Source organism: Athene noctua, chromosome 3 (genome assembly GCF_965140245.1).
Source record: "Athene noctua chromosome 3, bAthNoc1.hap1.1, whole genome shotgun sequence".
NCBI classification, from domain to species: Eukaryota; Metazoa; Chordata; class Aves; order Strigiformes; family Strigidae; genus Athene; species Athene noctua.
This window is the reverse complement of record NC_134039.1, coordinates 12,493,034-12,506,608: the sequence shown is the minus strand read 5'-3', so window position 1 is coordinate 12,506,608 and position 13,575 is coordinate 12,493,034. Positions and strand designations below refer to the sequence as shown.

The window sequence follows — 13,575 nt, the reverse complement described above, 5'->3', positions numbered from 1 at the left end:
TAGTTTCTGTATTGCTTATTATCTTTTTTAGAGTATATAACATGAGCATGTCAAAAGAAGGTGTGGTGATAGAAAATCATCTCTTACTTCACTGTGTGAAAGCTACCTGTCTGGTGTAAGCCAGATGTAGCTGATGGATAAAAATTGGCACTTAGGGAATCATCTGATCTTAAAATGAAGCACTGTTGGGATTTGGCATTTCTTTTCTTTTTAGAGAAAGGCAGATGACCTGCTTTAAAGTAACCACCTCACTTTTTGGATGTCAGTTTGGTCTTCACCTTCAAAATAACAGTATGACAGAGGCATGGGGTGTTTTTTTGTTGGGCTTTTGGGGAGTTTTGCTGTGGTTTTTTTTCCCCCTCCCAACATTAATTGTTTCCCCTCTTTTCCCCACCTTTTAGATTGATTGTTCAGGAAACATCACACTGGATAATGTTGTAAGGAAGGATGGCACTGCAGAGCAAAATCAGGCAAAACCCCCTTCAAACAGAACTGTGCAGTCACCAAATTCATCAGTACCATCGCCAGGCCTCTCGGGTAATTTAAACGTGGCGCAATTTTCTGTTTAAGTGGTGTAATGGAAAAATAAAATGTGGCAATGTTAACACTGGTATTAGAATTAGTTACACCTATTTTATATCAAAGATGACAAATATGAAAATGAAGGCAAAATTGTAGAAACCCTGTTAGTAGGTAATGTTGAGACAACATTTTAGTGTTGTGAACAAAAGTGGCCAGATCTATTATGTTTTGCCCTCCATGTTTTTAAGATTTTAGCGAATTGCATAGAAATCTGTAGAAAAATGGCACTCTTGGGGTTACACCAAATTAAAACCTAGAACCTGTGATAAGGGACAAGTATTTGAAAAAGCAAGATGTGATGTAACAGGGAACAGTGGCTACAAATGATGACTTGGAAAGTTCAGTTTGGATATTAGAAAATATTTTTCACTGGAAGGGTAGTGCAGCACCGACACAGGTTGAGCACAGAAGTTATTGTTATGGGTAGCTAAATGTGGTGGACTTGAAGGACCCAGGGGATTTCTGTCACCATGCCTGGCAGCCATCAGCAGCTGCTCCTTACTCCCATTTCCCTGTCTGGCCTTGTAGTGAGGCTATGTGAGCATGAATTCCCAGTTAGCACTTGTGTAATGTTCATGCAGTCGTATGGCGTTCACGCACTTGGGCAGACTCGCTGAGGCAGGTGGATAATGCGTTCACAGAAAGCACAAACAGCCCATTCTCATTTCTCAGACCAATGCTCAGCGAAAATAGTCTTTTGGCTATCTGGTCCCCAGACCTTTGGTCTGTCTCATACCTGGCTCCCAAACCTCTTCCCACTCACCAGCTTGTCTGACTTAGTTTTCCTTTAATAAGGTGTGACAAAACAAACTGCAGTGCTCAAGTGGAGGGGTTAGCCAAGGCAAAGGTACCGTGACCCATCACATCATCCTGCTTACATGCAATGGGCCCCTTTTTAGTCCTCTCCTTCCCTCTGTTATCCCATTCTTCTCACCTGTAATGAATTTGTGTTTTATGAGATATGGGTTAAATAAATGGCACTGCAGAAGAAATTTTTCCCCAAACCTGTGTACTTCTGAGTCACATCTCAGACTTAACACAGACCTGTGTTTTGTTCTAATCTGATTCTTCTATCCTAGGAGGAGTCAGTGTGACAAACATACACCCTCCAATTCGTTCACCCAGTGCCTCCAGTGTTGGGAGCAGAGAGAGGTAAGGAAAAAGTGGGAGAGAAGAAAATGTAACTTCCACCTCCATAGGACATGCCTCAGTCTCTTCTCTCATTAATGCACATAGAATTCAGTTTGCCTTACCTTCTCTGTTAACAGGTCAAGCCTGATGGTTATTACAGCACTCTTTGCATTCTAAAAGTGGTAATTCAATTTGCAATTCAATTAATAGCACATCTAAAACCAGATTAACTCTGTAAATGATGGCTAGGTTGGTGCTATTTAAAAGAATGCCAATTCTAAATTAGGTTTTAAATTCAGAAAAGCATCTAAAGGAAAAAGTTGTATATTGAAAGTCCTCATGAAACCATAAGTTACTTCAAATTTAAGGAACTCATGTTACAGAGAGGGTTATTAAAAGTCTTCTGCCATAATACAGTTAGTTAAGTGAGTAGTAGATATCTACTGAAAGTCTACACAACTGTTTTTATCCTTTAGTGAAGGAATATTAATGAATAAATAGATTTAGACAATGTTGTTTGAAGAGTGCAGATCCATTAATGTGTTCCAATAAATTAGAGCATACATCTGACATAAGATTAATTTTTCATGCAGAGAAAAGTCAGATGACATTCATCCTACTTGAATTGGAAATGCAGATGCTTTTTAATATAGAATACCTTTTGCTCTATTCCATTTATGTGGTAAATTCTGTGAAGGACTTATGAACTGTTTAAATGTTTGTCTGAAGAGGTTTTTACTTGCATTTAAAGAAATGTGATTGTATCTGCTGCTGCTTTAATTAATTTTGTTAGATGTAAAATTCTTCATTATTTAAAAAAAAAGCTGGTATTTTTGAGTTTGGTTGTCCGTTCTCATCCTATTATGACTAAACACATGAGAAAAAAACAGATCTAGTTCTAAAAGTAGGGTCCAGTTTTGGTAGCGCTGCAAGGCTGTGAGAAGATCTTCCAAGAGAGTGTAAATATGTGTTTTATCTGGCTTATTTGCTTGCATGGTTTACAATTATCAGTTCAGCTCTGGAGAAACACTGGCCTTTCCCAAAATACAGATGTATGTCCTTCCAAAGTGGAATAATGTTCAATGGAAGTGCTTTTTTGTGTATGACCTAAAAGAAATGGAAGTTATCTACAAATCTTGGGAGTAGTGGGAAGTCAAACAATGAGTAATTCTCTAGTTCTGGAACTGCGCCATTAAATTTTTCCTTTTGGAAATTGCCTTTTCAATATACATAAAAGGGAATAAACTTAAATGTATTCTGTAAGAGCAATACTGTAGTGCCCAGGATTCAAAGAAGCAAAATGGATTAGTGTCCTGAGGTCTCAGAAAGCATCAGTGTACAAAAGGTGTCCAGTTCTTACTCGTATCTTTTTTTTCCTCCTTCTTTCTGTCATTTTACAGTTCTGGCTCCTCCAGCAGGCCACCAGGAGCTGATTCTACACACAAAGTCCCAGTTGTTATGTTGGAGCCTATCAGAATTAAACAAGAATCAAGTGCACCAAATGAGAACTTTGATTTCCCAATTGTTATAGTGAAGCAAGAATCAGATGAGGAGTCCCGGCCTCGGAATGTAATATAGACAGTTACAAAGATCTCCTTTCTCCTTGGTGGAGGGTATTTTTCATTTATGGGGAATAGAATAACTACTAATATTCTGTTGGGGACTTTTTCAGGGGAAAACTAAAGAGTTAAATCAAAGGAAGAGGTGAAATGCAAAACCAAACTAGCTCTACTGTCACTTCAGTTAGCTGGTGCAATCAGACTGCTTTTGTCCATTGAAAACCTGGGAAGCCAGGAAATATCTTGGAAACATCAAACTTCATGTGGTGCTAATAAGAGTTTCTAATCATAGTGCAATAATATATATAAATATATATCTAGGCTTTTGGGGCATCAGAGATTAGTTTTATTAGTGGAGCAGTGAGCAGTAGATAGCCTTTCATACCTTATTTAGTGTTTAGTTGCCTGATGCTATAGTACAACAGCAATTTTTGCATGCACGTTGCATGTCTGCTTGCATATAGATTTGTTGTTCTGGTCAGTTTACTTGTTGTTAGGTTTATGTAAAATTCACATAAATATTATAATCTGGCTTCCTTTGTTTCTTCTTACAGGCCACCTTTTCAAGAAGCATACTTACTTCATTGCTGTTAGATAGCAATCATAATTCCACCTCTGATGAAGCTGTTTTAAGAACAGATGCACCGGACAGCACAGATGATCAACCAGGGGTACTGCAGGAGAACACACCCAGTGGGAAGACAGGATGGGTAGGTCCCTCCCACAGTGGGGAGGGCAGAAAAGAGGATGATCCCAATGAAGACTGGTGTGCAGTATGTCAAAATGGAGGGGAGCTCCTTTGCTGTGAGAAGTGTCCCAAAGTATTCCATCTTTCTTGTCACGTCCCTACGTTGATGAGCTTTCCAAGGTAATTATGACTCCCTTCAATTCCATCCAAACTTCCATTAAAAGACGTAAGTTTTGTATTGTGAAACCCAGTACAAGAAGTTTCAGGCTCAAAGTAAACAGTGTCGTCTTTGAAGTCTTGAATCCAGAAGTTTTATTAATTGGTAAAAATTGGAATTTGCATTAAAACTCCAGTTTAACTTTATAGATTTGCAGGTACAATAATAAAACTCTTCACATATTTGGCAATTAAGCAAGATCACTTATATCTACAGCATCTATTATTAAAATTGGGCCACAGAATTACCAGTTTGTCATAAAATGTTTTAAGGATGACACAAAATATTTGCATTTCTTTAATAAGAATAATAAATAACTTAAAGCAAAATCTAAGCTAATACAGTATTAAATGTATTAATTACTATAGCACTAAATGTAGCTACACTCCAAGCATGGGATGTAGTGACTGACATCTTCCAGTAACATCTCATTCAATGTTGAAACAAGCAGTAGGTTTTCTTGATTGGCTGTTACAAAACAAGTACTCAGTTTTTTGAGTTTCAAGATACAGTCTTAAATAGATTGTTGTAATAAGCATTACTGGTGTTTCCTTCTGGAATTAGTGTCTTTGATTAAAGTAAATGACATTCTGCAATGTTCCAAATTTGAAATGCTATGCAGTAAGCTTATTAGTATTAAAGAAAAATAAATAAATCTGTCTTAACATGTTCATTGTTTAATGCTTTTATAAATATTAGGTTTTCTTATTAAATATTATCATAGTTTGCTGGTGTAAAACATTTGGATAGCAACTTGATTTAGTACACTGATCATCTCTCTGTGCTACTCTGAACAAGAATACTTCAGCAAATATATGTACTCTTCTAAGTGTCACTAGAAATGGCACATAAAAATACTTACCTTTTGAAATTTCAAATTACAGTTTGTTGTTTTTAAATAAAATGATGCTATGTTACAGCTTTGTGCCATAAGCAAAACCAAGTAAAGTTCCAATAAGCACTTAAACTAATAAACATTTGTGCCTTTCTGACAAGAAAAAAATAATTTTTAAGCAGGTCAGTAACCATGCATTTACAAGGCTTTGTTTCTATTAAAATTAAAGCCTCAAGAATAAGTCTTTAAGATTTCTCTTTTTACCTGGATCATTCACTGGAAACTGAGATGATGATGTCGGGGGGCAAGGGAGCCAAAATCATCTTTTCTGACAAGTGTTCAGATCTGTAAAAGTGCATATTAATACAAGTGCACTGTGTTCCTGGACTTCTGAACCATGGTTATCTTAATTTTCTTCCTGGCTTCAGATGTGTCAGGTTTTTGTTCTCATCCTTGTGGTTTGGGGTTTTTTGCAGCTTGTAACAGTCTGCTTGACAGACTTTGGTCTCTTAACCATTAGTTCCTTCAAACACACTCCCTTATAACAGAAGTGTCAGTCTACCTATTTCATGATTGCTTTTTGTTCTTGCTTCAGGTTGATAGAACAATTTCACCTATAGATTCACAAGGTCACTGCATCTTTTTTCCTTCGCTCCAACCCGCTACACCTTTCCTGATTCTTGGATATTTAAATGCATCATTCCTTCATCTTTCATGTGATTCCTGTTTTCTTGTATGACAAGATCTTTAGATCATGGACTGTATCTATTTTTGTATATCTACCACATAATTTATCTGATGCTAGTCCAGGCACAGAGGTGACACTGTCATATAAATAGCTCTGTCAAGACAGTAGAAGGTAAAAGTCTCTTTGAAGGAAAATGCCCATTATTCGCTACTGTATGCTACAACTATCAGATTGTGGAAGTCTTTGTATTACTCTGAATAAAAACCAGTAAGTTGTGGTTTGTTGGGTTTTTTTTTAACTTGGAAGGTCTTCTGCCTGACTATCAAAATGAACTAAAAGGTGCTGTAGAAACTGTTTCCCAATTACAAAGATCTTATTCTTATACCTCTGAGTATAAAAGATCTTGTAACTGATTATTGCCAAATTCTGTCTACTATGTGAGAAATACAACTCAGCCCTCTTGTGGTTATCTGCAAGCATGCAAGTTTCTTCATTTGTGGAAAACTATATTAAAAACATACACTCTTCATAGTTTTTTTCCAAAACTTTGAGGCTCACAAATTGTATTAGAGAATCAGTGAACATAGCTTGCAGAACTAATTTTGTCATAATCCTATGTTGTCGTTTAAATCTATAGGGTTTTCCTGGACTAACTGATAAAATTGGGAACATCTGAAAGTTTTAGGGAATGAAGAATTTCCATTTTTCCAAAAGATCTATACAGAGTAGTAATATTTTGTAGATGACGCTTGTAGGGAAAATATATATTCTTGCCATATAACATGAACACTTGTCCTTCTGTTCAGCCTATACGATTCCTTCAGTCTCTCTGTAGTTAGGAAACAGAACTCTTAATAGTGCTTTGCTTGAAGCCTGTGAGCTCAACTGAAAAATTTCAGTACACAGTTTGTCTGTTCTAACAAACCATTTTTCTGTTATGACACCATTAATGACATCAGTGCCATTAAAAAAGAAACAAAGTTCTAATAAAGCATTTTTGCCAGCAGTCTCTTCTTTTGTAGTGTTTAAAAAACCAACAACAACAAAACAACACACGATGCAGAAAAAAAACACTCCACAAATGAGGAACCATATCCAGAAGTATGTGGAAACCTTTTGTCAAGAGCATGCTACATCACAATGTGTCTGTTTGTCTTCTTTAGTGGAGAGTGGATTTGTACATTCTGTCGGGATTTGTCCAAGCCAGAAGTTGAATATGACTGTGATAAACCTGCTCAGAACTCTGAAAAAAGAAAATTGGAAGACACTGTGGGTTTGGCACCAATAGATCGTAGGGTAAGCATAAAATTAGTATCTTGCTGCTTCTGGTATTCTGAAATGTATGCATTCTTTAAAAAGGGATAGTAAAAAAGGAGAATTATCTTTTTAAATAAGCTCTGAAATCATAGCAGCTTTCATGCAAACATGCTGAACAACACACACTAAATGTCTGAGAAGTGGTTGTGATCTGGTGCTCTGAACTGGGACTGTGTTCTAGAAAATTACCAAGTGGTGTTTCTAACAGCTCTCATACACAGTGACCTTGCATTGAGAATTTTTTCTTTGTGCTTTCGAAGTTTGGCATAGATTAACATTAGCAACTGATGTTTTTAGTCTTTAAAGCACTTTGTCAACATCCTTTTGAAAAATTAAGGTGATTCTTTTGCAATGAAGATATACAGAGATGCAATTAACGATCCTGCAGAGATTAGCACCAGTCTCAGGGAATAACTGCTGTCCTGTTGCAGCTTTGAATGTTCTGGTGGAAAAGTTGCAAAGCAAACAATGGGTCCCCAACATTTGTTTTTCCCTTAAACTTCAGAGGTAAAAGAAAAAAATTGTGCCTTTGAGCAGACAGTTGAACTGCTTCACAAAATCTTTAGGATTCTTGGGGTTTTGGGTATGGGGGGCTGCCTTTTTTGATTTATTTATTTATAGTTGTTCTGTTTTATTTAAAACTTTTTTAAAGGCAATTTTGGGCTGTATTGGAAACTTTCAGCAGTGTCTTACTTGGTTTCAGTTGGCAACTTGTTTAAATACACTGAAATTAATATTTTATTTTGGGACTTAGTCTACCTGTAGAACTATTATTTATATGTGCTGCTATCTAAAAGGAAAAAAGCTACCTCTGTATTTTGCTTTAAATGTAAATTATAAAAATGTAAGTTAAGTCCTGTAAATATTCTAATAAATTATCAGCAAGCATAAAGTCACACAAAACTATTTTTAGAATCTCATTCAAGTCTCAAGATCCAGCTTAATATATTTGAATATACAAATACAAGATATTCTTTCCTGCTGCTAACAAAAAGCACTGTAGGCTTTGCAGTGACAGAGCAGTTATACCCAGATCAGGAGAAATAATACTGCTATCTCTGAATATTTGTCAAGCACTAAGAGCCACACGTGGTTTTTTATTCCCTGAAATGTCTGCTGGGCTCAGCAAATGCTGAATAACGGTAACTGTATTAGGTTTCATAGCAGGCATTTGAGAGTTGATAATGATATATCTATTGCAGAGAAGAACTACTGTAGGCCAGTAGGTATGACATTTAATCTTGCTTCCAAATACAGTTTCTGTGCTCTGAGTACTGAGCACCTGTTTTGTATTTTCTGTGGTTTGTTATTTTAGAACAAGTCATGTAGGATTCTCTTAATTACTTGCATATCTATTTTTCTTGACACAGAAGTGTGAAAGACTGCTGCTATACCTTTACTGTCATGAAATGAGTCTTGCTTTTCAAGATCCAGTTCCTTCCACAGTATGTACCTCACTTTTTTTCCGTGTTTTCTTGGTAGCATAATTGACGTCTTTCTAATGGCATTTTTATGTCCTATCACAGTCTGTTATCAGCAGTCAAGTTTCCCAGATATTGACTGTATTAAACGTGTTTTAATTTTATTAAAACTGTCTGAAGGGGATTTAAAAGATGAAGCATTGGATTGGAAGGGGATTTACTAGTGAAATTTCCCAAGAACTGATTTTACTTAGTATTTCAAAAATTAGACACAAAAAGTGAGTTCTAACACTCGCTGCTGATTTCACAATGCTGAATGATATCACTAAAAAGGTAAATTGGCATATGCTTATTTTTTTTAAAAAAATTGCCTGATTTTGAGAATTAGGGTACTCCATAGTACTAACATGAAATTTACTTCTTATTAGCTTGAAATTTATTAGTTTAAAATGGTAAACAATACCTGGGTGAATCAGAAGTCCAGGGATACATAGAAGAGTTACCAGTCTGATCAGATGAAAAGTGCCTCTTTTATGATCTTCAAGACAAGTCAATTGGAAAAGAATTCAATAAGTACTGTGGTCCTATGCACCCTTTTTATTCCATTTGAATAAGAAGTCTTGTGAAGAACATTCCACAAAATTTAATAATAAGAAATGGCACAAGAGACTAATTGATTAATCATATGGTGGTCATGTGTTACTAAATTTAGGTATTATAACATTTCTCTTAAATCGTGAATCTAGTTAGGGAAAAAAAAATCATTGGATTTCATATCTTATTTTCTAATTCTTTTCTAGAGAAAGAATAAATTGTAATCCTACAAGCACAGCTTGAGTGCCAAAATAATTGATATCTGAAATTTGCCACGATTTCCAAGAATATATTTCATGACCAAAATTCATTTTAAGCAACCTGCGTGCTATCTCCTTTCTAGTGGATTGCCAAAGTTATCATATGGTGGTCTGGAGAGCGAACCTTAATAGATGGCTTATTTGACTACATCCAAAACAACATCCAAACCATTTGGTCTATCATATGTAGTCAGTGTAGGTGGGGTTTTTATGTGTTTTACTTTTATTTTAAAATAGGCATTGGGAGGAGTGGTTTTTAGCCAGAAAAACTAGCATACATCACTGTTACTCCAGAAACTGTCTGCATATATGTTAGAAGCACAATTCTTATATCTTAGAGTTGTACTTTGAATATGAGATTGAATCTCTCCTTCTGCCTTAGAGCTAAAGGTTTATAAAACAATAAATAATGAACATGACTGCATTTGATTAAAAAAAATTTACTCTCCATTTAGGTTCCCGATTACTACAGAATAATAAAAAAGCCTATGGACTTGTCAACCATCAAGAAAAGACTTGAAGTGACCAATTCATTCTACACAAAGCCAGAAGATTTTGTGGCTGATTTCAGACTGATTTTCCAAAACTGTGCTGAATTTAATGAGGTTAGAAAAGTAGATACTTTTATCTGGTTTCATAAAGCTTAATTGCTTTCAGGAAAACTGTAGTGGGGATAAAACCTGCAACACGAGAACTTACTGTATTAAATTTATTTTGACAATGACACGGCAGTGAAAACAGAAATCACATTTGAAATTGCTGCTGTGATGTTAGATGACTATGCAGTGGAGATCCTTCTGTAGAAGAAAGGAGGATTGTAACAGACATGCTAGCTGAATGGTAGGACAGCAGGTAAAGAATACGACAGTTGTTTACTGCATAGGTTAATGGTGAACATTTGATTTAAAAACTGGTTTAATCCTCCTTGCCTCAAATCTTAAATTCAGTGGGATATTCATTCTGGGAGGTCTAGTCACCCTTACAATTCCTAGTTGTATGTTGAGTGATTGTTATTATTCCTTACTGCACATAAGGGAACACACGGTTAAAAGGATGCAGGTACTGAGTGGACCACAAAATGATAGAGAATTACAGCGGGAGTAAAGGCTTCTCTAAGTGGCCTCAATGTCAGGGGTGCCTCCAGTCACCCCTGATAGCTGGGACTACTTCCTGCCATGGTGACCTCCGCTTCCGGAAACCGATGAGCCATGGTGGCTATGAATGACTTTAGGACTGCCTAGTCCTCCCAGGTTAGAGTCATCACCTATCCTAGTAATACTTTCACCATCATTAGAAAAGGTCTGTAAGCTAGAGAAATTCTAGCATTTCAAGCAGTCATTCCAAAACACTTTTAACACCCTGAAAGCATACCTATATATTTCACAGCGTACCCCAACTTCTTTTTTTGTTTGGTTTTTTGTTTTTCCAGTCAGGATTTAAGAGTGTTTCAAGTCTCTTTACATAGCTTTCAGAACCCAGACAGTATGGCTTTTGCAATTGGCTTCTATGACAATCCATCAGAGAAAAAAAGTCATTGGGGGTGTTGGCCAAAAGATCCTCTGTTTTGCAGACTTGTGCTCTTTGGGACCATGTGTTCCACAGGTGCCATTCTTACTGCCATAGATTTTTTTGGTAGTTTGTAAAAGTACTTAAAAGACCTAATGTGATCTAAGTATAAAGCTGTTTCGTGATGCATTGATGTTGTCAATTCACCCAACAGCCTGATTCGGAAGTGGCTGATGCTGGCATGAAACTTGAAGCATACTTTGAAGAACTTCTAAGGAACCTTTACCCTGAGAGAAAGTTCCCTGTACAACCGAACTGCCAGAGTGAAAAAGATAATCCAGAACTCACTGATGACTCAGATGATGACTTTGTACAGCCCCGGAAAAAACGCCTCAAAGGAGAAGACCGACAGTTGCTTAAATGAGCTGCATGTTACTGCGGAGCGTTTTTTAAAAACTAAGAGTATTTATCACTGTTAATTGTGAAAAGAGGAAAAATCACGACTGCTTTGACTTGTAGGTTTGTGGATATTTACTAGACTTTCTATTCCTTGTCTGAAACACAAATCTAATGGAGATCAAGGCATGTGGAAAGTTTCTCTGAAGTTCCAAACTTTCATCATACTTCTGGAGCAGATTTCTGGAGAAATTGCCATTTGTGTGGGGTGACAGCTGTTTACTTTGAAAAAGAAAAGAACTTTGTATAGAATTGAACTTTAAAACATTACATGGGTTCAACATGTGGCTTTCTGAGTTTGAAGAAAATGTGATCTCACCAGACTTTTAATTTTACCAAAGGCATGTGGCTGGCCATAATTTGATTTCTTTGTACTGTATTTAACACAAGCCATGAAAACAGATGGTGTAATATTATTGTCCTGCAATACTGACTGGTACAATGAAAGTGTAGTTGCCCCCAAAGAAGTTATTGGTAATTTTAAAATGTAAGGGAGAGTGTATTAAAAACAACTTAAAAAAAAAAAAAAGAAAGAATTTGTTTGGGAGTTTTTAATGGAGGAAGTAAAGGACAAAATACTTTGTTTTGTGCCATTTTTCTCACCACCAGCAAGAAACAATGGTATTCTGTACTAGTTTGTTTGACAGGTGTCTCAAGTTTGATGTACCTCTGTTTAATGGACTTGATGGCAAAGTCTTGAGGGGAAAAATGTTTGCTTGCAACCATCAGTCAGTCTTTTTGTATGTTTAGAGAGGGGGGAAAAAAGTATCCAGTATCCTTTCTGTCCACAAGCTCTTCTTGTTTTTCCAAATTCCTAAATATGTTGTTGTCAGAATGCAACCAGCATCATTATTCACCTGGAAGTACACAAGTTTGAAGAGGTGGAGAGAAGAGGATATTGCTCTTCAACCCTTGGTCTGTACCTGTTAAAATCACCAGAAGTTGAGGACAAATTAACTTTTCTTTTTTTTTGTTCTGTCTACTTTTCAGAAGCACTGACAACAATATGGATGGTTGTTTCTACCCGCAGAGATTGCAGAGTTAGAGAAGTACTTGTCTATGGTTGTTCCAGCTATTGGTTTATGCTCTTCATTTATGTCATCTTAAATGAAAACTGAGTTTTCAGGAGAAAGGGCAGTCTCTTGGATTAATTGAGCTCTGACTGTGCCAGAATTTCACAGGTGGGATTGTCAAGATACCCAAGTGTACCCAAGCCTGCTTTTGGTGTGCCGTATCACACTGATGTGGTGCTCTGGATAGATCTTTGAGGAGACTGGATACAAGTGCTGCTTGTGCCTCCCTGCTGTGTACGTATGTGCTCAGAAAAAGACACTTTTTTTTGCCTCCCCCCAGATGAGATACTACTCACCTGCCTTGTCATAGGGTGGCACTGCACACTTAAATGTAGTGGACACTTCAAAAGAACACTCCAGTTGTGTTTGTAGCAGGCCTTTGACATAGCTTTTGAAATGCCTTGGTCAGGTGGTTGATTTTTTTTTTAAGCTGCTCAAAACAACCATTTTTTTTCCCTTTGTTGAGGGGTGGTGGGGTGTGTGTTTGTTTTGGCTTTGTTTTTTTGTAGAAAATTTTTATTACCAGAAGGAGAGTTGTTTGTAGCGGGAGTTTTGCCATCCCAGAGTACCAGAAGAAAAGAGAGGTGAAGGAGCAGAACAGAATGGTAAGGGAGACCATTCTAGTAAAACAGGTGTGATCAGTGCGGGCTACAGCACCACAGACTTAAGAAATAAGAGGCAATTCCATTGCAACATTTGAAGTCTTAAAGATCTAGCAGTGCCTAGAAGTCCTAGATACCATGTCACCCAGTTTAACGGTGCTTCCGGAGGAAGGTGCTCTGTGTTTCTCCAGACCATAAGTTGCAAGCACAGTTTTATTAGGAGGTTTAGTGCATTTAGAGGTGACATTAGGCACCTATACAGCTTCACATTCAAGTTATTCTCTCAGTGGAAAATAATGGGGAGAGGAGCGTAGATGTATTCCTGCAGTCCAGTTACATACCTGTCTGCTGTAAACTGTTTGAAAATGGCTCTGTTTAAATAATCCACTGGAAAAATCTGACTCAACTTTCATTTCGTAGTCTTGAACATCACCCTAAGAATCTTCAGGAATTGCCAATGCAATGAGCTTTGAGATGTTAAATTTAACTATTTTAATGCAGATGACATGCACAAATAGTTGAGGAATGCTATTTTGTTTTTAAAGGGGAGTACTATATTCTTTCAAGCTGCTGTGGCAGACTGTATACACTTCCTGTATTTTCCCCACCCCTCATACCTCCCTCTTGCCTCAATCCACTGAATGAT

General features: G+C 36.9%; 1 protein-coding gene across 2 annotated transcripts in view; it reads left to right on the top strand.

The window, feature by feature from the left end:
• TRIM24 (tripartite motif containing 24) overlaps window positions 1-13,351 on the top strand; it is a 66,982-nt gene extending 53,631 nt beyond the window's left edge. For both annotated transcript variants that reach the window (XM_074901995.1, XM_074901993.1), the window contains 8 exons: window positions 402-537; window positions 1,662-1,734; window positions 3,114-3,282; window positions 3,827-4,140; window positions 6,864-6,996; window positions 8,388-8,462; window positions 9,748-9,897; window positions 11,013-13,351. In XM_074901995.1, coding sequence (XP_074758096.1) covers window positions 402-537; window positions 1,662-1,734; window positions 3,114-3,282; window positions 3,827-4,140; window positions 6,864-6,996; window positions 8,388-8,462; window positions 9,748-9,897; window positions 11,013-11,222 — 1,260 coding nt within the window. In that variant the 3' untranslated portion in view covers window positions 11,223-13,351. The remainder of the gene's footprint in view (window positions 1-401; window positions 538-1,661; window positions 1,735-3,113; window positions 3,283-3,826; window positions 4,141-6,863; window positions 6,997-8,387; window positions 8,463-9,747; window positions 9,898-11,012) is intronic.
• Window positions 13,352-13,575: the final 224 nt, after the last annotated feature.